Source organism: Mauremys reevesii, linkage group 3 (assembly GCF_016161935.1).
Source record: "Mauremys reevesii isolate NIE-2019 linkage group 3, ASM1616193v1, whole genome shotgun sequence".
Lineage (NCBI taxonomy): Eukaryota > Metazoa > Chordata > Testudines > Geoemydidae > Mauremys > Mauremys reevesii.
Window position 1 is genome coordinate 43,114,883 of NC_052625.1, and position 25,791 is coordinate 43,140,673.

Genomic DNA, 25,791 nt, shown 5'->3' on the forward strand with positions numbered 1-25,791 from the left:
GATTATTGTGTGCCGGCATGCAAATTATAGGGGTTTTTGTTGTTGTTTTTGTTAGGTTGGTTTAGGTTTTTAGGAGTGTCAGTATTTTCTTTGAAGGTGCTGGAGACTCAGTTGTTTCCTTCCCATTGAGTTTCCTGAGGAACATATCAATACCTGCTGGTTTGGTTCAAGATGACAGCAGAACTGAATGTCAAATCCTTCTGTAACCTGGCCACAAATTATCTGGTGGTGAGGAGGCTTGTTCTACATGTGTGCTAGCTTGTTAGAGCTCTTTGAGACAGGCAGCTGTTGGGTTTGTTCCTGGTGCTGAATAGTGAACATCTGGATTCCATTCACATCAGCTGTGTTAGGAAAGCAGCGAAGAGAGTAGTATCTTCAAAGGCAAAGGAAACCTAGGGTCAAAAATACCCAAGTGACTTAACAGCTAAAATCCCCCTTTCAAAAGTGACTTTGTCACTTAGGGCCAGATTTTTAAAAGTATTTAGGCACCAAATTCCCATTAAAATCAATGGGCATTAAGCACGGACATGCCTTTTAAAAATCTGGCCCTTAGGTGGATTTGAAAATATTACTCCTAGTCTATATTGTACCATTTGCTAGTTAAACATTCAATGAAATTGCAAAGACCTTTTAAGAACCATAATTGACTCATGGGAGAAGTTTGGCTCGGGGAAGAGCAACAATTAATTTTTATTCCTTTTGAGACAGGTATTATTCCTGTCTCTTGAGATCCATTTCTTTTCCATAGCATTTGAGATTTTCAGCTCATTTACAGTGATTACTGAGGTAGGATGGAGACAAACTTCCATTATGCTGTTATCATTTTGGAGGCAGAAACGTAATCCTTCAAGTTACAGTGCATCACTCCATTAGCAAAGAAAGTATGTGTTTTAATATCTGATGAAATGCATTATTAAGGACATGCACTGAAAAAGTGAATTTTATAATCTAACCATGAATTTAGTAAGTTCAGGTTGCTATTTATTTTATATTTAATTAGATTTCAGGCTTTCAGCCAAGTTATTAAACAAATGTACCATTTTTAGAATGTGTGCTGAGGACAGAACCACTTCATCATTTCTCTTTCCCTCCCTCCTACTCTAAATCCTATCTCGAAAACATTGTTTTTTCTAGAAGGAAGAATAAATGGAATGAAATCTTGACCCCGTTAAAGTAATGGAAAACTGCCATGCCTTCACTGGGGCCAGAGTTTCACCTCGTTTCTTTGCAGGATGATGGTCATTAGGCACATGATGATTGTCACCTTTTCAGAAGGCAGTGAATTAGCTAGAAAATGTAAAAAATGAACAAAAACCCTACCAGTTAAATCAAGTCAATATTTATACATTAGAATGAAGTAGATGGTGGAATGTTGAAATTTGTTGGTGGCCCATGGAACATTTAAAATGGTAAAGGAAACGAAGCCTACAAGTTAGAATCTCTCAAGAAAACAATCTGCATGTCACTGCAGCTAGTTCAATATTGAGTGAGCTTTCATTAAAAAATGAAAAGCTTAATATAAGGTGTCTACTCAATTGGAAGACTGCTAAATAATAATTAGACAGAATGTTGCCGGGATGATTATCTTGAATTAGTTGAGTTTTAAAAAATATTTAAGTATCAGTATCACTCATTAGCACTCATTGATATTCAAAATATTGAATACACATCCATATTCTACCATTTTTATTTTAAAGGAAATTCTTTTGGAAATAAAAAGAAGTCTGCCTCTTGTCTGTAGTAACTCTGTGGAAAAAATCCAGAATTGCTACAGAGCAATAATATTACAAAACTAGTGTCATGGGGGCTGGCCCCTGAGGGGGTCAGGCACCTAGCCTAGCTGTGACAGACTATGCTAAGGAGACAGAGAGAGCTCCTAAGGGGAGAGGGCTTCTCAGGGCAGCTATTCAGGCAGCTCACCAGGAAAGGTATCCAAGGAAGAGACTCCGGAAGGGAGGAAAGCTGTGAATGACAATCCCTAGCAAAACTTGGTCCTAGCAGGAGGACCTCACCAGGTAGCAGCAGGAGCTCCAGATCACAAAGGAATTATGTGCTGTTCTGCTGAAGGGTTGCTGTGGTTTGAACTCTGCAGGGACCTTGAACGTAGATGCAGAACCCTTCCCCAGCTGATGACAAGAGGTCCTGGCTCCAGAAGATGATTCTAGGGCAAGACGGCCTCAGTAGCAAGGCGGTAGATGGACTTAAGGGGGATTGATAGACAAAGGTTAACTTGGTCCTCTTTCCCTTCTTTGCCCTGCCCCCTACACAGCTAGGACTCTGTGGAGAAAGTTTATTTGTGTAAAATGTTCTGCCTTTGGATTCAATAAACTAGACCCCAGAAGGAGTACAGTTCAATATATGTAAACCTCATTGGACTTATTGAAACCACAGAAAGGGGAACTGAGGCAGACACACAACTGGGGTTCTGCAACCTGGCTGTCGGGGGGCACTCCAGGGGTGAGTGCCTGCCTTTATAACTAGTAATTTACGTATATATCAGAAGGAATAACTTTCCATAGTATAAAATATTATGGCACAGATAGTCAGATGAAAGAAAACAATTAACATATGTAAAGCTGTTGTGAATAATGCAGATCCATGGATGGACTATGATCATTTGTCCCAATACATTTACAGTGCATCATTTAATAACTACTTCAGTCAGAGTGGATATGTCTACACTGCAGTTAAAAACCCACAGCTGGCCTCTGCCAGCTGATCTGGGCTCAGGCTGAGGGGATTTTTAATTGTGGTGTAGACATTTGGGCTCAGGCAGTAGCCTGGGCTTTAGGCCCCTGCAAGGTGGGAGGGTCCCAGAGCTCAGACTGCAGACGGAAGAAACATTAGATGCTATGTAAGTTCTACTGTGATGCGATCTCCATGTTATTCAAGGTTATACATCCATTTAAATACTGTTTTGTTGAGTGGAATGTGCTTATGCAAAATACATTTTAAGAGATTGTTTCTTAACTAGGACTGATTCAAGTAGCACTCAGAAGTTTTTGGTGAGACTAGGACATGAGACCAAATTCTGCTCATCTTACTCATGCCAGCAAATCCCATTGAGCTGAATGGGACTTCTGGTATGAAGAAGGTGAGCAAGGATGGTATTATTCTAGCCTTGTATTAAGGGTTTTCCAGTTCCAGTAACCATTACTGGATCCTTTCATATGTGACTAAGCCTTGAAAAGAATGTAAAAAGAAAAAGGTTAGTTTTATGTAATTACAGTTCCTCAGCATGTCGATATACGTGGATAGTGTGAAATAAATACAGCTTTCGAATATTAACTCAGCTTGTCAGTATCAAAATACCCAACCTGTGTACCTAAATTTGCATGGGAGATTTAGCACAGAATTAGTACAATGTTTTGAAAGTACAGTGACTGTTTTCATTCTACTTAGAAATATATATTATTTTTTCTGATTTCTTATCTGCTGCATTTTTCATTAACTATTATCAAATTTTATAACCTAGCTCTCCTATGTAAAGAATTATTTTGAACCACTGTGTCACTTGAGTAAATGAAAGCCATTTTTGTTCTGCTCTGGTTAGTCATTCTCATTGACATAGACAGTAAAGTTAACTGCTTTTGACGTCAATTAAATTAGTGTGTATGCCAGTTCTTCCTACCTACAGTACAGCTTAACTTGCTGATTATATTAAAGCTTTGAAAGGCTCATTAAATCTCTTCACTAGAGAAAAATCTATTATTTATCTCTTTGGAATGTAAAAAGAAGTAATAATGAAGCCCCTAATGCCGCTAAACTCCAAACTGCATAATTATTGTAATTATTTGCTTGTGGCTGCTGCTTTGTTACTGTCACTTGAAATCAATGGGCTTTATTCACCAGTAACCCCAGCCCAGTAGAAACTACATGTGGAGATTCCAAAGACCACCTGCATCCTGACACCTCCTTGGAGCTCATTCATCACAGCTAAGTTATTTGGCACTGGCTCTGCATGGATGTGACTTTCCTGTTGCTTCAATCCCTGCTCCCCCAAGGAGTCCAAAAGTATATCTACATTGCATTTTAAAACAGGCAGCAGCAAGTCTCAGAGCCTGGGTCTACAGACACGGGCTCACACTAAAAACAGCTGTATGGATGTTGTGGCTTGGATTGGAGTTTCAGAACCCAAGTTCCAGCCTGAGTCCGAATGTCTACAGAGTTGTTTTTAGTGCCGATGAGTGATTCTGAGTCTGTAGATCTGGGCTCTGAGACTTACTACCCTTAGGCTCTGCCTCTTCTCAGTGGTCATAGCGTTATGCTGAGAGGTTGGACTGAGTGGAGGGATTTTGTTAGTATTGGTGTGCGTGCATGCACATGTGGAGAACAGAGTGGGAGGCAAAAGCCAAAACCAAGAAAGCCAAGCAGTAGCCTGTGAGCACAGTGTGACCTGGGAAGAAGCTAGAGAGCGAGCTTTGAGGTCTGATGTTGGCTAAAGGCATAAAGCTAAGACTTTGCTCCCTTTTGTTTTTGGTTCCTCCTGTGTTCAGAAGAGCAGGACTTTGTACATGTAAATCAAGGTTGCATTAAAGAAAATACCAGACTCTATCAGTTTCTATTTCCAACTGGAACGTGCCCAAAATCCTGAAATTTGACTAGCCACTTGGATCAAAAAGGGGCAACAATATGTTGAAAATGGCTAACAGCTTTTAATAAATCCCTCTGTTGGAAAGGAGAGGGCTCAGTCAAGACAATCTGACAAGCATTAGGAGCACCTTACAAAAGGAACAGAGTGAAATCCAGGCTCCACTGAAGTCAATGGGAGTTTTGTCCTTGACATCAATGGAGCCAGGATTTCATCCACTACCAGGGAAAGGTTGGGAGTTTTCTGAAGGAACAGGGAAGTTGAAACTAAAGTTACTTTTGTTTTAAGAGATGATTAAAAAGTTAGAAAAATTCAAAAGGGAAACGTTGACTACTCAGTATAAGAAATTATCTGCAAAAATGTTTCACAAACAAGCAGGTAGACTTGTAGTATAAAACTCATTACTTGAGCCAGTTTTCCGTCTACTCTTCTGCCACCTCCAGCAATGACTAAATCTTGCTGAGAGATTTTTGTCTGGGATATTTAGCTGATCCCTCTTCCTTTGTAGGAGGAGATCAGTAATGATTTTCCACTCAAAATAATTAAAATCTTCTTCATCAAAATGACAACATAAAATCACTTAATCACATATGGTGCAGCTAATGATTTTCCACTCAAAATAATTAAAATCTTCCTCTTCATCAAAATGACAATATAAAATCACTTAATCACATATGGTGCAGCTAATCAGATAACTTGTCCTGGTATTTTAGTTTAAAAAATATAAATCATATCAGTTGATCCAATCACAAATTAACATGCCTGCATCAAAATGACCACTTAGTTATTGAGCTACGTCTCCCAGAATACCACATGCCTAGAGTCAGGAGGTTTGCCATTGACTTCAGTTGAGGACAGTATTTCACCCAGGGTTCCCACCACCTTGCTATTAAAAGCCCCAGCTTCTGGCTGTGACTCCATTTCAGGCAATGCTTATCTGCAAGGAGAAAAGTCGGGGTGAATTGCAGTGTTCTGGCACTGAACTCAGTGGAACTACTCACATGTGTAAAGTTAAGCATGTACATCAAAGTTTGCAACATTGGGGCCTAAAGAATCATACAGCACTGAACAGCATTCTTCAGAGCAGTGAACTCTAGGAATCAAGAACACCTGAAAATTTCATAATTTAATAAAGGAGAAATTTTGGTTGCTCCGTGGACATGGGAAACCACAAGACAACTTTATTGTGGGAGAAAGCTTTCTAATATTGAACACAGACAGAACTGAATGATGGCATTGCTAAATCACTCATGGAAGAAATAGAATGGGAATTCTAAATAGAAGGGTTTACCAGGAAACTGAAGTGCTTAAACTCCAGTAAATCCTTGAGCATGTGTCTGGGAGTATGATAAGGTTGTCCTTATGTATTCAAAGTCCTGTTTATTATGACGATAACAAGAAATTGCTTGATAAGGATATGAAATAAAAGCTTTGGGTTGTCTTTATATTTTTCTTTCCCCTATGGTTACATTTACTACTTTGAGAAGAAAAGAAGGCAACCAGTACCAGAGTTTGCTGCATTGCAGATTACTTAAGCATTGGGATCACCACTTGCAGAGAAAAGACACACTCCACTGAAGCTAGAGATCTAGGCTCAAGCTGACTTTTAAGATCGTGATGTTTAGAAGTACAGTGAATTCCTGAAGCAGGAATTTTCTCACCTTGTTGAATCATGTTTTCTTTCATTTTAAATATTTGTGGTAAAGTCTGAAAAAATTCTCTTATGACTAGGACAAAAGAACTTTTGTTGTTGTTACTTGCGATAGTATCTCAAGGCCCCTTTGTACTAGGCTCTGGACAAAGGTATAACAATGGGATCATCCTTCTGGCCCTGAAAATGAGATTATTAGAACAGCATGATAAGCATAACAGATCAGCTGTGATTTTTTTTTTCTATACTACATATTCTGTAACTAAGGATTGATGAACTAGATCTTAAAATCCATACTCGGGCAACATTCAGTGGGAGTTTTGCCTGAGTAAAGACTGTATAAAAAGTAGAAGCTCCAATAGGTCCTAAATCTGTGTTGAGATCTGCCAGCCCAGCTCTCTGTGAGGAGTTCTATTGACTTCAGTGTTCTTAGTAAAGATTGGATTTGAATACATAATTCTTGTATTTAGATAAATGCTTGTTGAGGATTACTGTGTGTGTTTGGATTCACATGAGTTTATCTGCATCATCTGATGCCTCACCAGTTTCAACCAGTGATTCAAAACACATATTTAGAGCTATTTTTTTTATAATGTAAAGACTGCCAGCAAATAATATACTATCTTAGTTTTATAATTATGCTGGCTTATTTGGCTCTCTGTCTTATTTGGCTTTTATATTATATATTTTATGATGTAATCATCATTGTTGCACTGTGCAAATGCCTTAGCAGAGATGGCAGGTGCATTATAAATAATTTATCATTGTTGATTTAAGTATTATTTGGGAATACCCATGCCATATGTTACCGAACAGATGAGATCTGCAGTGAAGTTTTAGATCTCACAGCTGAATCCTTGTTGCACATCTGGGGGGGTGGGGGAGATCTCTAATTTCATATAGGCAATAGGCAAAAGTACCTTTAAAATTCTAGATTTCTGAGAATTATATTTAATAATGATAAAATAAATTGGCAGAGCTCATTACTTTTTAATATTTACAGTATTTACTTTAAATATATTTCCCCTCCCCCCCAGGAGTTCCTGCTCTAGCAGTGTTTTTTTTAATCCATTCATTAGGACACTAAACAGACAACAACCAAGTCCGTATCCTGGTTTATTATCTGCTTTTCTCACAGTCGTCTATTTCTGCAGACAAGCCCCTAAATTATATGTGCCTAACTGACATTGAACATTTTTAGAATTTTGTCATTATTCATGTTTTGGACACTTTCATTCTTCAGGGATTACCAGTTAGAAGATTGCCAGAGGCAACATAGCAAGGGAAATTAGCAAAACTAGATAAAGCAAGAAAAAGGGGTTTAGAAGTGCTAAATCCATCTTTCAGTAAAGGAATTTTTCTTGTTTGTGTTGCCTGTTGGGCATCACTGCCACAGGACCCGCCCTGAGAAAGAGGAAAAGAGAAACAGTCTATTACAAGCAATGTCTCACTGAGAACAGCTATAGTTCAATAAACTTCAGGTGCCAATGCAAATTATTCTGTGTGGAGAGGCTCTTAGTCAGCAACTCATCTGGCAGAATGCCAGATTTAGTCTCAAAAACGTGTTCTGTTTATGGAAATCTACCATAGCTGGTTGTGCAGATGTTTCCTTTCTATTAAACTGAACCTGATTCCTCTGAGTCTAGGTGAATTAGATGGGTTTTCTAGTGTGCAAGGAGAGCTGATTTGTTTTACCCACATTTACAATGGCGGGATGGGGTGGGGGAATCAGCAGTTGAAATGTCATGAATGGGAGGGGTGATGAAGTTGCTAGGAGAAGTGGAATACACAGAAGGGGAGAAAAATATTGATATGTTACATGCTAACTAATCAACTGGCCAAATTCACCACTGCCGTAAGTGGTAACTAGCTCCATCGAATTAAATGGAGTGGTGCCTGATTACATGAGGACTAAGATTGCTCTAGTAAAACATGGGATAATGTTACATTTGAAATCTGTTCCTCTCTGTAGAATTTACAACTTTCCATTTAACACTTATGGGGCAGAGGCTGCACAACTGTTGTTAAGGTCTAGTGGCAGACTCCTTGCTAAAATACCACACAACTCCATGGATGTGTATTCCCTAACACACATTATATAGTTTCCTACCTGCCAACACTTACAGCTAATTTTCGAGCCCTATTTACAAATGACAACTCAACCCCCCCCCCCCATTTTAAATCACACCGAAAATTAAAATAATGGCATGCTCCTCTGCAGGGCAAAGGGCTGCCTGTGTTTTTGTTGTCCATGTGCAGAAGCTGCTGGAAAATGGTTCATAAAACATACACTGAACTGGCTCAGGCAAGCAAAAAATGTCTGCTTTTGAAAAAAGCATGTTGAAATTTGTTTGAGAAGTCAAGTGCACAATCCTATCTCTTAGGTCAGAATCTACATAGTTACTGAATATACAGTTTATCGTTCAGAGGTAATGCTATTAAAGGAATCAGGGATTCTTGAACAATTCTCAAAAGTATTCAACGTATACATGGTATCCACTAACATAAGGGGAATGTATGCCCTCCCCCACGTCATCTGTATCTTTATTTTCCAAACACATGGCCTAATATTTAGATGTGCTGAGCATCTGCAATTCCTGTTGAGGTCAATGAGAGTTCTGGATACTTTGTCAGTCTCAGATCAGTTCCACATTTATTGTAATCTCAGTACAAGAAGATGAGCAGTCTTCTATTTTTTCATATTTCCCTCATATAGCACATTATAGCAGGACCGACTGCAAGTAGGTTTGAGTAAGAACCACTTTTCAGACTGCAATTCCATGGAGACCTTATGATTCATTTGTTCTGCCACTTGAACAGAGAAATAGATTTTTCACATTTTAGAATGAGAAGATCAGGCATCTGCCCTCTGCCCCATCACCCGAGGATGTTCAGTGGCATTAACAACAAAAGCTATCAAGAAGTGCTCAAGGCCATCAGAAGTGTCAGAACCCAGACCATACACGTGAGCAGATGGAATTGAGACAGCTCACCCATGATGAAAGTAACTATTTATCATCCATGGAGACTATAGTCGATATGATCGAACTTCCACCAGTGTAACGCTATTGCTTTCACTGGAGTTACTCCCTGGTTTTACATGGGGGTAAGTGAGAAGAGTCAGGCCATGCTTCTTTGTTTATCTTCGTGTGACATATTCAGTCCATGGAAAAGATTTGCGTAATGATTGTATTTGTTCTGATCATAATGGACATCTTTGTTGAAGACTGTGGTTGGCCAAACATTTCCCAGATATGCTATGCTTGCACCTCCATTTTTATTTTGTTTCCAGGAATAGCATCTAGCCCATCAGTGATAGGGAGAAATTGATTGAAAATGATTATTTAGTGATCCTTCTTTCACAGCACATTGAAGTAGTTTCTCAACAAGAGAGAGTGTGTTTTGAAAAATATAGCATAAGAATCCAGGGTTTGTTAATGCGAGTAATTCAATCATCCTGCTCAAGGATATGTTGTTGAAATTTAGTTTATTATTCTAACAGTTTGAAATTGGGCCTGTCTCAGTTGGCATGATCCAGAGTGGTGCTCAGCACCCCCAGTTTCCATTACCTAGAGCTGCAGTGACTGAGAATCCAGTTCTCTGACAGTCAATGGAACTCTAGGTGCTCATCATCTCCCAATATTTCTCTGTGAGATTGGGCTCTCAGCCTCATACAGTGGAGTTCTGGTCTATGACTGGGATTTCTAGGCACTACAGCAATACACATAATGAACACTCTAGAACTGTAATACATTGTAGTAGGAAAACAAAACAATAGGTTCAGATCCTCTGCTAGTGTAAATCAGCATAATTCTACTGAAGTCAACAGAGCTATATTGATTTACACTAGATGAGGATTTGGCCTGTAATAAGCAAATATAATTCAACAGGTAAGATGCACAGTATTTTAGTGAAAGGCAAGTTATACAAATACTGAATCAAACTGGGTATACTTTCAAAATAAAAAAAAAGTCTACAAGGGATTTCTACAAATGAAATAGAAACATCAAAAGTAAGTTAAAAGCATCCATAGCACAATAGGGCTCACAGCTGACTGCACCATAAATGGAAACTTAATCCCAGTGTTGCACGTGTTTGGCTTTTAGATACATAAAATTGTCTGTTTTTTCTGAGAATTGGCAGCATGGCTTTTTCACTAAATGTGCTAATGCTTCCAATTTGAGGTTTAGCTTCCTATATAAGAGCATTCCTACTTTTCCTGGACCCATGGAAAGGAGACTCTCTGGAAAAATTCCACCACAATTTCAACAGCTTCCACCCCACCATCAACCTCAGCCTGGACCAATCTACATGGGAGGTCCACTTCCTAGACACCACGGTGCAAGTAAGTGACAGTCACGTTAACACCATCCTATATCGAAAACCCACCGACTGCTATGCCTACCTTCATGCCTCCAGCTTCCATCCTGGACACACCACGTGATCCATTGTCTACAGCCAAGCACTGAGGTACAACCACATCTGCTCCAACCCCTCAGACAGACCAACACCTACAAAATCTTCACCATGCATTCTCAAAACTACGATACCCGCATGAGGAAATAAGGAAACAGATCAACAGAGCCAGACATGTACCCAGAAGCCTCCTACTGCAAGACAAGAAAGAAACCAACAGAACTCCACTGGTCATCACAGACAGTCCCCAGCTAAAACCTTTCCAACGCATCATCAATGATCTACAACCCATCCTGGAGAATGATCCCTCACTTTCACAGGCCTTGGGTGGCAGGTCAGTCCTTGCCCACAGACAACCCGCCAACCTGAAGCATATTCTCACCAGTAACTACACACCGCACCATAGTAACTCTAACTCAGGAACCAATCTATGCAACAAACCTCGATGCCAACTCTGCCCACATATCTACACTAGCGACAACATCACAGGACCTAACCAGATCAGCCACACCATCACCGGTTCATTCACCTACACGTCCACCAGTGGAATATACACCACCATATGCCAGCAATGCCCCTCTGCTATGTACGTCGGCCAAACTGGACAGTCCCTACGTAAAAGGATAAATGGACACAAATCAGATATTAGGAATGGCAATATACAAAAACCTGTAGGAGAACACTTCAACCTCCCTGGCCACACAATAGCAGATTTAAAGGTAGCCATCCTGCATCAAAAAATCTTCAGGACCAGACTTCAAAGAGAAACTGCTGAGCTTCAGTTCATCTGCAAATTTGACACCATCATCTCAGGATTAAACAAAGACTGTGAATGGCTTGCCAACTACAAAAGCAGTTTCTCCACCCTTGGTGTTCACACCTCAACTGCTAGAAGAGGGCCTCATCCTCCCTGATTGAAGTAACCTCGTTATCTCTAGCCTGATTCTTGCTTGCATATTTATACCTGCCTCTGGAAATTTCCACTACATGCATCCCATGAAGTGGGTATTCACCCACGAAAGCTCATGCTCCAATACATCTGTTAGTCTATAAGGTGCCACAGGACTCTTTGCTGCTTTTATTCTCTCCTTGTGATTTACAGAAGCTACCTCACTTTTGCCAAATATTAAAATGAAGAGCTGTTACATAGTCCTCTTATTTTCCTCTTTTTCCCATTTTATTTTGTGGGCATTGACAAATAATTGCCTTCCTGACTTATGCAATCGTTCCGTTCTGGAAAGCCTTGCGTAACTTGAATTTTACGTAAGTCGGAAACGTATACCTGTATGTTACATAACTCGAAAATCCTATTTCTGGCTTATGGAATTTTTTCCATAAGTGCGAATTTGCATAAGTCAGGTCTTGTGTAACCCAGGGAGTGTCTGGTACACTATATGTGTTTCCCTTGCTGTTTTATTGTGAAGTCAGGTTGTTTTGTTTCAGATGTGAACCAGGCAAACATACGTAGTATTTTAAAATAAAATGATAAATTTTTGTCATAAGCCAGCTTCCCCAAATGCCAGCTCTTCAGGCTTTTGGATGTGTAGAACTTTGCTGTACATTTTCTTACATGTTCAAAAATGTACAGGGGCACATTTTCAAACAGTGCCTGGATTCTGATCTTACTTACAGTGGTATAATTCCACTTACTGCGGTAGAGTTGCTCCTGCTTTACATCGGTGTGAATTCAGACTCTGCTGTAGTAAGTGGAATTATACCAGTGTCATAAGATCAAAATTAAGGTTACAAAGGCCTGTGGGTCTATGCTGATTTACACCAGTTGAGGTTCTGACTCTACTTTTTTCTTCCTTTCCAATTTTTGTAATACATAATTACTGTCTTCCTGTGCTTTCATTTTTCATTTTAACTTTGCAACTATTTTATAAAACCTGTAAACTCTCTCAACAGGAGAGAGGTTATACAAAACAAAGTTGAGTTGTGTTTGTTCTATGTTTTTTAAACCATAAGTGTTGTTGTGAAACATGTTGAGACTATTGGACTAATGTTGCCTTGAGACTATTGGAAGCCAGTTTATCCATAGAGTAGGTACAACAGAAGTCAACAGCAATCTTTCCGCCTCCATGCCTTAACCTTGTTCTGGATGGGACACATCCAGGAGTGTGAGGAGAGTTCAGTCTCCATGCCTGTTCCTATCCTTGTCCTCTGTCTTGAGACTTCTAATCTGGGGACTATTCACTGTCAAAAGTGGTGGCAGTTTTATGATGCATATCTCTACCCACTTGAAACTAGACTGACATTGCAGCTTTTTCACGTAGGACACCCAAGAGTTATCGGATGATGACAGCTTTGGTTATTGCCAACCCAGGTTGTTTTTGAATTGGTGACCTCCTGTTGAGAGATGCGGTTATCCTGTTACCATTCTCAGGAGCGATAAAGTGCTCTTCTCACCCCTAAACTCCAAAACAGATACTTAGTTTTTACTCCTAACCACAAAGGCTTTCAGAAAAAATTAAATATGCATGTTATGTACCATTTAATAGAAGAATATAACTGCATAAGACTATTACAATTTTAGAGACGTGTGGAAGGCAAATCTTGATGTGTGTCCAAACAGGAAGAATTTGGAAATGTAACAGTATACTCTTCATGTTACCTTACAAAGTAAAAGGTGGGGAATGCTTTCAGGAAAAGGCAGCATGAGTAGGGATATAAAACTGAAGATGCCCATGCTCAAGTCTTTGGTAGAAACTCCAAGAATAGTATTGCTGATAGCTGCTACATGGGGAATGAGAGTTTGCTTTTTTTTTCATTGAATCAATGAGAAGTAATTCCATTTTATGTAAAATTGTATACTTTTTGAAAGCTTGATATGCATCTCTGTCAGGATGGTACTGATAACAGCATAGCTGATTTTCCTGGTTGAATCATATATTCAGTGGGTCATGTCAGGCATTAGTTATATTAAAAAAAATTTACATGTTGCTCTCACCTAGAGTGAGCAGTTGTTTTGAATTATGTAGCACAGCAAGAGTTAATTGCTTAAAAAGTCTTTCAGTTATTTTATGGCAAAGAATTTAAGCCTTTATAGTTAGGATATGTTAAAAGCCCTGTGGTTGGCCCAGGTCAGCTGACTTGAGCTTGCGTGGCTCAGGCTGCAGGACTAAAAATTGCTGTGTAGACGTTCAGGCTTGGGCTGGAACCCAAGCTCTGGGCCCTTTGATCCTCACTGCGTCCCAGACCTTAGCTCCAAACCGAGTCCAAACACAACCATTTTTCAGCCCCAGAGCCCAAGCCCTGATAGCTGAAGTCAGCTGACCTGAGCCAGTTGTGGGTTTTTTATCCCTGTGCAGACATACCCTTCATCTCAAACTAAGTTCCTTACCAGAAATAAGACTTTATGTATAATGTTGTCCTTTTTGACCTAGGTGGCTAGTCAAAGTTTGGGGCCTTGTAGGTTGTTCCAGCTGGGAGTAGAAATTGATGATGGAGTCAGGTATTTTCTTTGATGTAATCTTGTGTATTTACAAAGAATGTACAAAGTCCTGTTTCTCCAGGAGAAACCAAGAACAAAAGGAGCAGTTTCTTAGCTGACAGGTCCAAGCTTCTTTCAGCCTGAGACTCTGACCAGAATCTCTCTCTGGGCTTCTGGCTAGGGTCACACCTCGCTTACAGGCTGCTGTTGCTTGGCTTTCTTGATCTGCTTCAGTCTTTGGGTATGTCTACACTACGGGACTATTCCGAATTTGCATAAACCGGTTTTGTAAAACAGATTTTATAAAATCGAGTGCGCGCGGCCACACTAAACACATTAAATCGGTGGTGTGTGTCCATGGTCCGAGGCTAGCGTCGATTTCTGGAGCGTTGCACTGTGGGTAGCTATCCCGTAGCTATCCCATAGTTCCCGCAGCCTCCCCCGCCCCTTGGCATTTCCGGGTTGAGATCCCAGTGCCTGATGGGGCAAAAATCATTGTCGCGGGTGGCTCTGGGTACAGCCTCACCCCTCCCTCCCTCCCTGACAGCGGCAGACAACCATTTTGCGCCTTTTTTGCTTTGCTTGGTGAACCGTGCAGACGCCATAGCACAGCAAGCATGGACCCTGCTCAGCTCCATACCGCAATCGTGGATGTTTTAAACACCTTGCGCTCGGCGCACTGCAGTATATGCTGAACCAGGACCGTAAGAGGCGGATGCGATGACAGTGATGAGGCGTGGACACAGAATTCTCTCAAACCGCGGGCCTGCGCTTTGGAGATCCTGATGGTAATGGGGCAGATTCTATCCATTGAACGCCGATTTTGGGCCGAAACAAGCACTGACTGGTGGGACCGCATTGTGTTGCAGGTGTGGGACGATTCCCAGTGGCTGGCACTTTCATGGAACTTTGTGACTTGCTTGCCCCTGCCCTGAAACGCCATAATACCAAGATGAGAGCAGCCCTCACAGTAGAGAAGCGAGTGGCGATAGCCCTGTGGAAGCTTGCAACGCCAGACAGCTACCGGTCAGTCGGGAATCAATTTGGAGTTGGAAAATCTACTGTGGGGCTGCTGTGATGCAAGTAGCCAAAGCAATCACTAAGCTGCTGCTACGAAGGTTGTGACTCTGGGAAACGTGCAGGCCATAGTGGATGGCTTTGCTGCAATGGGATTCCCTAACTGTGGGGCGATAGATGGAACCCATATCCCTATCTTGGCACCGCAGCACCAGGGCACCCAGTACGTAAACCGGAAGGGGTACTTTTCAATGGTGCTGCAAGCACTGGTGGATCCACAAACATCCACGTGGGATGGCCAGGAGGGTTCATATTCAGAAGCACTACTCTGTTTAAACGGCTGCAGCAAGGGACTTACTTCCCAGACCAGAAAATAACAGTTGGGGATGTTGAAATGCCTGTTGTTATCCTGGGGACCCAGCCTACCCTTGATGCCATGGCTCATGAAGCCATACACAGGCAGCCTGGACAGTGGTCAGGATCTGTTCAATTACAGGCTGAGCAAGTGCAGAATGGTGGTGGAATGTGCATTTGGCAGACCTCAGCCAAACCAATGTCCCCTATGTTATTGCTGCTTGCTGTATTCTCCATAATCTCTGTGAGAGTAAGGGGAGACCTTTATGGCGGGGTGGGAGGCTGAGGCAAATCACCTGGCTGCTGATTACGCAGCCAGACACCAGGGAGATTAGAAGAGCACACCAGGAAGCGGTGCATCAGAGAAACTTTGAAAACGAGCTTCATCAATGGCCAGGGTACAGTGTGACTGCTGTGTTTGTTGATGAACACCCAACCCCTTGATTGACTCAGTCCCTGTAAGCAACTCCCCTCCCCTCGAGTACAGCTTACTTATGCAAATAAAGTCACTTATATTTAAAAGCATGAATTCTTTATTGATTCATTATAAAAGAGGGAAAGAAGTAAGGGTGTGCTTTGGGAGGAGGAAAGGAGGGATGGAGAAGGCCATTAAAAAAATTCAGAGTAACGGCATCCTTCTGGTTGGGCTGTCCACGGGGTGGAGTGGGCGGGTGCTGGGTGAGGAGGCTAAGGAACATGGTGAGGGGAGGGTGGTTATACAGGGCTGCAGCGGCACTCTGTGATCCTGCTGCCGTTCCTGAAGCTCCACAAGACGCCGGAGCATGTCAGTTTGATCACGCAGCAGCCCCAGAGTTGCATCCCGCCACCGCTGATCTTCCTGCCGCCACCGCTGATTTTCCTGCCGGTCTTCCTGTCGCCACCTCTCATCTCGGTTGTCCCTCCTGTCCTCACGTTCACTGGCCTCTTTCCTGTAATTTGAAACCACGTCCTTCCACTCATTCAGATGAGCTCTTTCATTGCGTGTAACTTCCATAATATCCGAGAACATCTCATCTCGCGTCTTCTTTTCCTCCGCCTTATCTGTGCTAGCCTTTGGGATGGAGGACAGCTGCATGAGGGAGATAAATATTTAGAAAGATACATTTTACAGAACAATGGTTATACTGTTTCACAGTGAACATCACTATTCACCTAGCACATGTGATTTCCTACAAGGTCGCATTTTTCATCTTAATAGTGACCGTTTGCAGCTCTGGGTTTACAGATCTCACAGACACATCAGGTCCAGGCATCAGAATTCAGCTTGCATGCGGCCATGGTAAGCCACTGTCTCAGTGATTTACCCCTCCCCCCGCATGGCTAATACCACGCTAGCTCCCGGCTAATCAACAACCTTCCCCCCCACCCACGGTGACCAAACAGAAAAGATCATCGGCATTTCACTCCTCCTCCCCGCTTCACTGCAGGAAAGTGTCTTTTAAGCTGCTGCATTCCACGAAACCAGTAGAAAAATGGCCACCCCCCTTACTTAAATTCCTGATTTTTAACCAGGTTATCCTGAACGATATCACTTTGCTGAGGATAACAGAACAAGATAAAGAGCGGATGCTTCTTGAATGCCAGCAGTCCCCGAGACCATACGCTGCGATGCTTTGCCACGCAGTGATACCTGATTACTTGCTACATGCATGGCATGGTAAAGTGTCCTACCATGGTGGGCGGAACAAGGATGCCTTGCCCAGAAACCTTCTGCAAAGGCTTCTGGAGTACCTACAGGAGCGCTTCATCGAGATGTCCCTGGAGGATTTCCTCTCAATCCCCGGACATGTTAACAAACTTTTCTAAGTAACTATACTGTCTGCGAATGCATCCCAAGTCCTCTGGGCAAATCAATCATTAAAAAAGGCTTGCTTAAAAAACACTGTTTGCTGTTTGCAAAGGTACACTCACCAGAGCTCCCTTCCAGGGCGTCATTCTCTGGAATAGTTGCTTGTGAGGGCTGGGAGCAGGGTAATTCCGTCAGGGTGATAAAAAGCTCCTGGCTGCTGGGGTTCACGGAGTGCTGTGTGCTCTCTGCGAGGTCTTCCTCTTCTTCTTCCTCTTCATCTTCTCCGTCTGCATAATCCTCAGACATGGCAGAGATTACAACCCCCACCTCGGAATCCACGGTCAGGGGTGGGGTACTTGTGGCGCAGCCCCCTAAAATTGCGTGCAGCTCAGCATAGAAGCGGCATGTTTTTCGACCTGCCCGGACCTTCCGCTTGCTTCTTTGGTTTTCTGGTAGGCTTGTCTGAGCTCCTTAACTTTCACTCTGCACTGCACGGAGTCCCTGCTGTGGCCTTTATCCGTCATAGCCTTAGAAATTCTTTCAAATACTTTTTCATTTCGTCTTTTGGAACGCAGTTCTGTTAGCACTGAATCATCTTCCCATATAGCGATCAGATCCATTACCTCCTGAGCGGTCCATGCTGGGGCTCTTTTTCGATTCTCAGGCGACAGCATTGTTAACTGTGCTGATGAGCTGTGCGTGGTCACCTGTGATGATGAGCTCTCCACACTGTCGAAGCAGGAAATGAATTTCAAAAGTTCGCGGGGCTTTTCCTGTCTACCTGGCCAGTGCATCCGAGTTGAGAATGCTGTCCAGAGCGGTCAGTGGTGCACTGTGGGATAGCTCCCGGAGGCCAATACCGATTGCGCCACACTAACCCTATTCCGATATGTTAATACCGATATTAGCGCTACTCCTCTCGTCGGGCAGGAGTACAGAAACCGATTTAAAGAGCCATTAAAATCGATATAAGGTGCCTCCTAGTGTGGACGGTTGTGGCGTTAAATCGGTTTTACGCTCCTAAAACCGATTTAAACGCCTAGTGTAGACCAGGCCTTTGTCTTTTGTCCTCCCTCCCAGCTTGTCTTTTTCGCCTACAGACATGCCCACTCACCTGGTTAAAACAATACCTGTGGAACCCTTTGCCCACACAGTGCTAGTTTCTGGACAGGTTCTGTTAGGCCTTGTTTTAGATGTGGCCCCTTTACTGTCTCTTACAACTGTATTAAATGAGGAAGGATGTGTTCATGCATCATTGTTGATGAGGTTTTAACTCTGCTCATAACAAGGTTTAATCTAGCCCATAAACAATACTTGTATAGCTGTGCCATTATTTATATCCAGCTGGTCTGGGAATATATTGCAGGACTCCTACATTCCTTAGAAAAGTATATGCAGATACCAAGTAGATTTTCAAAATTCAGATGACTAATTTTCCTGCAGTTTTATTGATTTTTGTCAACTACAGTTCATGGGCTGGATGCTCCAGATTTGGCTGAAGGGTATTTTGGAGCAAATCCAGAAGAGGGGAACAAAGATAGCTTTAAGCCACCATTGTATGTCTACACATCCCAGGCCGGGTCCACAGACTTGGGTTAGCAGGGCTTGTGGTAGTGCTCTAAAAATAGCTGAGTAGACAGCGCTTCGAAGCTGTGGCTTGTGCTGGAGCTCGAACTCTGAGGCCCCTCCTGCTCCCTACGCTTCAGAGCCGGAGTTTCTGCACAAGTGGCAAAGTCTATATGACTATTTTTTAGCAGTGTGGCATGAACCTGAGTCTCTCCACCCAGGCTGGGAGGCTTGCTTCCAGGGCTCTGAAAACAAATCCGCTCATATTCTCCATTAACTATACCATCCTTCATGGCCCTGCCTTATTGAACAGACATCGGGTCATGGAAATTCTCGAACTTGACTATAAGTGAATTCAAGTCTTTCCTCTAGATGATTATCTGACATTTCATGTATGTTGTTGCCTAAATTACATGAAATTGTATGTTATACTTCTTTGGTCTATCTTAGGCATTGCAGTGCATAAGATGTAGAAGTAATTTTATTGTAGTTAATTAAATTTGATTATTTTGAGGTTGAGTGTTTCTATAATACTCATTACTCTTGTGTCTGAGTACTTAAAATATGTTGTATTGTTTTTCTTCCAGAAGTTTTGATGTTGGACTGCATCATTTTCTTATCAGGTAAGCTAATGATATCATTAAACTGTAATAGAACTCCAGTGAACAGCCGGTTTCTTATTTTAGGCAGTGCTGGTAGTGCTGCCTATTTTTAAGGCTATATGACAATTTTCCTTATAAGACCTTGTTTTCAGTTACTTACAACTTTGCCAAACTGTAATTGTTCAGCCTGAAATTTTCCATATTGGGTGTCTACTTCAGGGTGATTTTTGAAATCTCAGCAAAAATGGTTTAGCCATTTCTGAGAATGAGATAAGACAAAAATACATGCATTGTTTTAACATGTTAAATACGTTCTTATAACTATTTAATTGATAAGATCCAGGGTCTCAGGATCGCTTTGGTGCAAGGACTTGAAATTTCACAGGGGATTGTCTTTTTGGCAGGGAAGTGCCTTTTGTTGTCCCAGTGGAAAACCTGTCTTAGTCAATGCGTAAGACAGACTGTGCTCAGACAATGAATCAGGGTTAGATAGAGAAGGAGGCTATTGTCTATAGGACCCAGCTTTGTTTGTTGCACAAGTTGGAAGGTGTGTAGTGAATGATGCAGGGAATTTCAGAAAGAGAAAAGGGAGTCTCATGGTAAAGGCAGTTGACTTCCACCCTCAAGAACTGGATTCTGTCCTTGCCTCTGCCAGAGAGTTCCTTTGTGATGCTGGACAAGTCCGTTAAACCAAACTTATAACAGGTGGCCACTAATTGTCGTTGTGTGTTCTTCATTTTCTGGGTGTCCACCTTGAAACCATGGAGGTCTGATTTATAGAAATGTTAAGCACTCAGAGCTGCAACTGAAATGAATGGGAGCTGTGCTTTTGACATATAAAGTGCTATATAATGCTAAGCATTCTGAAAAATCAGACCCTAGGATCCCAAATGGGGCACCCAAAATCAGTTGACACTTTTTTATTTTTTATATCTGTGCCTCAGTTCCCCGTGTGTAAAATGAGGTTCATACCATTATCTCACAGAGAAATATGTGAATGTGACAATACATTGTCATGTTTGTGAAGCATTCAAATACTATGGTGACGAACACCATAGAAAAGCCCACAAAGAAATTAATAATTTGGAGTTCTGAGCAGGGTTTAAATAGTCTGCAGTAAGTAATATATGGGGCCACACATTGAAAGTTAGGACAAAAAAAATATTGAATAGCTGCTTATTAAGCGCCATCCATCACTGAATGAGACAGGGGTCCTGTGGAAAAAATAGTATGTTAACTTGTAATTAAAATCTTTTATCAGACATTCTCACAATGGCTCTGAATTAATGTTGCACAGACAAACTTAATTCTGGCATTTCCTAATTCTTGAGTGCTTGACTTTGCAACCTTAATGTTCTTCTTAATGTCGTTTTTGGATGTAATAGTTGTTCTGGCTTCAGTGAAGAGATGACTAAAATCACTAAACACATCTGCATTTTTAGTGCACAGTTAAAGTTTTGAAAATATTGTACATTGCAATGACGTTATAAATTCTATCCTACCAGCATTGTCATTTCTGCTGATCATTTGATAGTTATTTTTAACAAAAATAAGTCACTGGTGTAAAGAGGATTGTCTCCTTAGACTATGAACAATGGAATCTCTTAAGAATACAAATAATTTCATAAGCGAGACTATTATCACATTGACTGTAGATGTACCAAAAACAAGTCAATAGCAATGCTTCTGTCACAGGAGAGTCACTTTCAATTACTTCATACTGAGGAATATAATCAGATGTTACTCTTATAAAAATATACAACAGTATTTTACATCCCATTGAGATGTAACATTGGGTTTGCTATTGTTTGTATAATCACTGCACAGCAAGCTGCCACTGAATTTGAATGAGCTGAATGTTTTCTTTCTTGTTTAAGGCCCCATCCTTTAATGCTACACAGAGGGCCTCCTGCAGTAATTTGTTGTTTTGTCCTTAATGACAGGATAGACACCGTTGGTTCTTGGAGCCTTAGGCCTGGTCTACACTACGCGTTTATACCGAATTTAGCAGCATTAAACCGATTTAACCCTGCACCCGTCCACACAACGAAGCCCTTTATATCAATATAAAGGGCTCTTAAAACCGATTTCTGTACTCCTCCCCGACGAGGGGAGTAGCGCTGAAATTGGTATTGCCATGTCGGATTAGGGTTAGTGTGGCCGCAATTTGACGGTATTGGCCTCCGGGCGGTATCCCATAGTGCACCATTGTGACCACTCTGGAAAGCCATCTGAACGCGGATGCACGGGCCAGGTAGACAGGAAAAGCCCCGCGAACTTTTGAATTTCATTTCCTGTTTGCCCAGCGTGGAGCGCTGATCAGCACGGACTGTACGGGAGATACTGGATCTGATCGCTGTATGGGGAGACAAATCTGTTGTATCAGAGCTCCGTTCCAGAAGACGAAATGCCAAAGCATTTGAAAAAATCTCCAGACAGAGGCCACAGCAGGGACTCAACACAGTGCTGCGTGACAAGCGTAATGGAAAGCCAAAGAATCAAATGGACGCTCATGGAGGGAGGGAGGCGGGACTGAGGACTCCAGCTATCCCACAGTCCCCGCAGTCTCCGAAAAGCATTTGCATTCTTGGCTGAGCTCCCAATGCCTGAAGGGTCAAAAACATTGTCCCGGATGGTTCAGGGAATATGTCGTCAATTTACCCCCACTCTCCCCCCTCAAAGAAAAGAGAAAAAATCGTTTCTCACCTTTTTTCAATGTCACCGTATGTCGTCTGCATGCTGCTGGTAGACGCGGTGCTGCGGTGCTGAACAGCAGCATTCCCTCCCCTTCCTTTCCTGATGGCAGACGGTACAAAATGGTGGAAAACCGTCCTCATCATCCCGTGAGTGCTCCTGGCTGGCCTCGGTGAGGTCACCCGGGGGCGCCTGGTCAGCAATGGGGATGACTCCTGATCATTCCCGGCAGATGGTGCAAAAGGATTGAAACCCGTCCTCATCATAGCAACTGGGGGCTGAGCTCCATCAGCCCCCCCCCTTTCATGTCTAATGAAGAATCTGTACTGCCTGGACTATCATAGCAGTGGGAGGTTGCCTCCCCCTCATTTTATCTCACTAAAAAGTCAGTGTTTCTTATTCTTTATTACTTCATCACACAAATGGGCGGGGGGACTGCCACGGTAGCCCAGGAGGGTTGGGGAAGGAGGGAAGCAATGGGTGGGGTTGTTGCAGGGGCACCCCCTAGAATGGCATCATCATTTCTGCGGGATCTCTGGGGCTCTGACCCGGATCGGCTGTGCTCTCTGGTTCTCTAGTAGACTTGCCCCATATTCTAGGCAGGACTGACTCTGTTTTTAGACAAAACATAAAGAAGGGAATGACCTGGGGAGTCATTCCCATTTTTGTCCATGCGCCCCCTGCCGACCTCAGCGAGGCCAGCCAGGAGCACCCATGACAGCAGCAGATGGTACAAAAGGACTGATAACAGTCATCGCCAATTTCCAGTTGCAGACGATGCTATAGCTGTTAACCGTCTCTGCTACCTTGCTAAGGCAAATGAATGCTGCTGTGTAGCACTGCAGTACCGCGTCTGTCAGCAGCATCCAGTGCACATACGGTGACAGTGACTAAAGGCTAAATGGGCTGCATGATTGTCTGTCTTTTAAAGGCATGACACAGAAATTTCAGCCACACAAATATTCTTTAATCTGTTTCATTAAAGGTTGTATGAAAAAGGAATTCTCTTTTGTGGGTGCAGGGGTGCTTGAGGTGCACTTTTGATATTGTTCTAAGATAAACTAGGTATAAAAGTCCCACCTTTTAAATGTACGGATGGAGTGAGAGGATGTGGTAGATTGCATTCTACATTAGAGAGAAACTTAACTGCCAGAGACTCCAGCCTGTAGGACCCGCCAAAGCAGAGACTGCTGCACTGTTGGGGAGAGGGCAAAATGGGGCTAAGCTGGGACCACCATTTCACCCATCAGGCACCCCACCCCCAAAACTGTTTAGGGGAGACCCCCAAACCTGAGAGCTCTAGGACTCAGATCGTGCTTCCCTCTGAAAAAAAACATCAGGGAAGGAGCCAGCTGGAGACACTAGCCAGTAGGAACAAAAGTAGCCAAAGCAGGGACCTTTGGATATTTAGAGAACTCTCTACAGTTTAGACTGGACTTTGCCCTGTGCTGACTGTTTGCTCCAACCTTCTCTCTCAGTGTCATCACCTCAGCTTCCCTCTACACGTGTCCTTGGTACCCTATTCTCTTCCCTGCCCTGTCCTCCTCTTTCCCTCCCCTTTCCTTTAGCTGATTCCCCTCCTAACTAAACCATTTTATAATGTCATGATTGTGAAGACGTTGGGGAGACAAATAAGCAAATAAAGCAAGTAAGCCCTGTTTGAAAACAGGGTATTTGATTAGATGAGATTGGGAACATGTGAGAGTGTTTCCTCATATAATGCTAAATTATGCCTCCTCTGGGAGGTAGCAGAGGTGCCTTGCCTGTGCAGCAGTACCTGGAGACACCAGGCCTCTGAAGAGGCATAATGGAGAAGGGCTACTAAGATGATCCGAGGAATGAAAAACCTATCTTATGAAAGGAGACTGAAAGAGCTTGGCTTGTTTAGCCTAACCAAAAGAAGGTTGAGGGGGGATATGATTGCTCTTTATAAATATATCAGAGGGATAAATATTAGGGAGGGAGAGGAATTATTTAAGCTTAGTACCAATGTGGACACAAGAACAAATGGATATAAACTGGACACTAGGAAGTTTAGACTTGAAATTAGATGAAGGTTTCTAACCATTAGAGGAGTGAAGTTCTGGAACAGCCTTCCAAGGGGAGTAGTGGGGGCAAAAGACATATCTGGCTTTAAGACTAAGCTTGATAAGTTTATGGACGGGATGGTATGATGGGATAGCCTGATTTTTGCAATTAATTTGGCAACTGATCTTTGATTATCAGTAGGTAAGTATGCCCAGTGGTCTGTGATGTGATGTTAGATGGGGTGGGATCTGAGTTACTACAGAGAATTCTTTCCTGGGTGTCTGGCTGGTGAGTCTTGCCCACATGCTCAGGGTTTCACTGATCGCCATATTTCGGGTCGGGAAGGAATTTTCCTCCAGGGCAGATTGGCAGAGGCCCTGGAGGTTTTTCACCTTCCTCTGCAGCGTGGGGCACGGGTCACTTGCTGGAGGATTCTCTGCAGCTTGAGGTCTTCAAACCACAATTTGAGGACTTCAATAACTTCAATAACTCAGACGTTAGGGGTTTGTTACAGGAGTGGGTGGGTGAGATTCTGTGTCCTGCGTTGTGCAGGAGGTCAGACTAGATGATCATAATGGTCCCTTCTGACCTTAAAGTCTATGAGTCTATGAAACAGCTCATGCTTTACCTTTGAAGCACAGAGCAGAAGGACCACAATCCCTAGTCCCATCTAGACTTGCCCCCTCTGGAGCCACTAGCTCTGCCAAAGACATTAGCTGCTTGCCCCATGCCTCTCAGGTCCTAGGAGGGAAAGACTTCTAGCCTAATCCTCTTCTTTACCACATTTATGTGGAACCAGCCATCATTTGGCTTATAGGATCAAATTTGTAATAAGTGTATGCAATTCCCATTGGCTTTGGTGAGATCCAGGACACCTGTATGTGAGGGCAGAAGTGACCCCACAAGAAAGAGGCATTTAGACTTCTAAATATGACTGTTATGAAGAGCCAGAGGATTAAAAGGGAAAGTCTGTTCATCAGTCTATTCATCTCCTATTTTCATTCTTTGTGAACTCCCACTGGGTCCTGCATATATCAGTGCTACCAAAAGACTAACAGAATTTTGATAATGAACCATCTGCTGGGTTGATAAGTGGCTTGTTCACTGAATTTAAAAATGAGGGAGTCCCTGATTAATCAGCATTGTTTGCTCAGAAAGGCGAGCAAGGGATCAGCATTTTGAAAAATAGAAAAAGAAAAGTTTCTGTCACTTATGCTTGCACACAATGCCCTCCAAAAGACATCAGATTTCCTTATTAAAGCTTTTAACAGTCTCTATCTACTTGCAGCTTTTCCGGCAAGTACAGCCACTCACTGAAGCTCAAGAGCCTCTGTGAAATATTTTTGTACTACCACCAGGGAATCCGTTCCCTCATGGCTGGTGAAAACCAGCGAAGAACAATGCTTTCCATGCCTCTGTCAGAGAAGCAAGTCTACCAACTTCCCTGAAAAATAGCGTAGTCTATTCAATCCTCAAAGCTAACATCTGATGTATACAATCTCTCCTGCTATTGCCATGCCTGAAGGCTAGTTCCTAGGCAAAATATTTGAGAACGAAGTGACCCCATGCTCCAACAGAATGCGACATCAGTCAACATCTGGATGCTTCTGAATCAGGCTTCATGCTGGGGCATAGCAGGGAGGCAGCCTA

General features: G+C 42.5%; 1 protein-coding gene across 5 annotated transcripts in view; it reads left to right on the forward strand.

Moving 5' to 3' along the window:
- HHAT (hedgehog acyltransferase) overlaps window positions 1-25,791 on the forward strand; it is a 365,126-nt gene that overhangs the window by 100,120 nt on the left and 239,215 nt on the right. For 4 of the 5 annotated variants that reach the window (XM_039528544.1, XM_039528543.1, XM_039528547.1 and 1 more), the window contains exon 9: window positions 19,405-19,440. The exons of the other annotated variant lie outside the window; for it this stretch is intronic. In XM_039528544.1, the coding sequence (XP_039384478.1) occupies window positions 19,405-19,440 (36 nt within the window). The remainder of the gene's footprint in view (window positions 1-19,404; window positions 19,441-25,791) is intronic. 5 annotated transcript variants of the gene reach the window in all.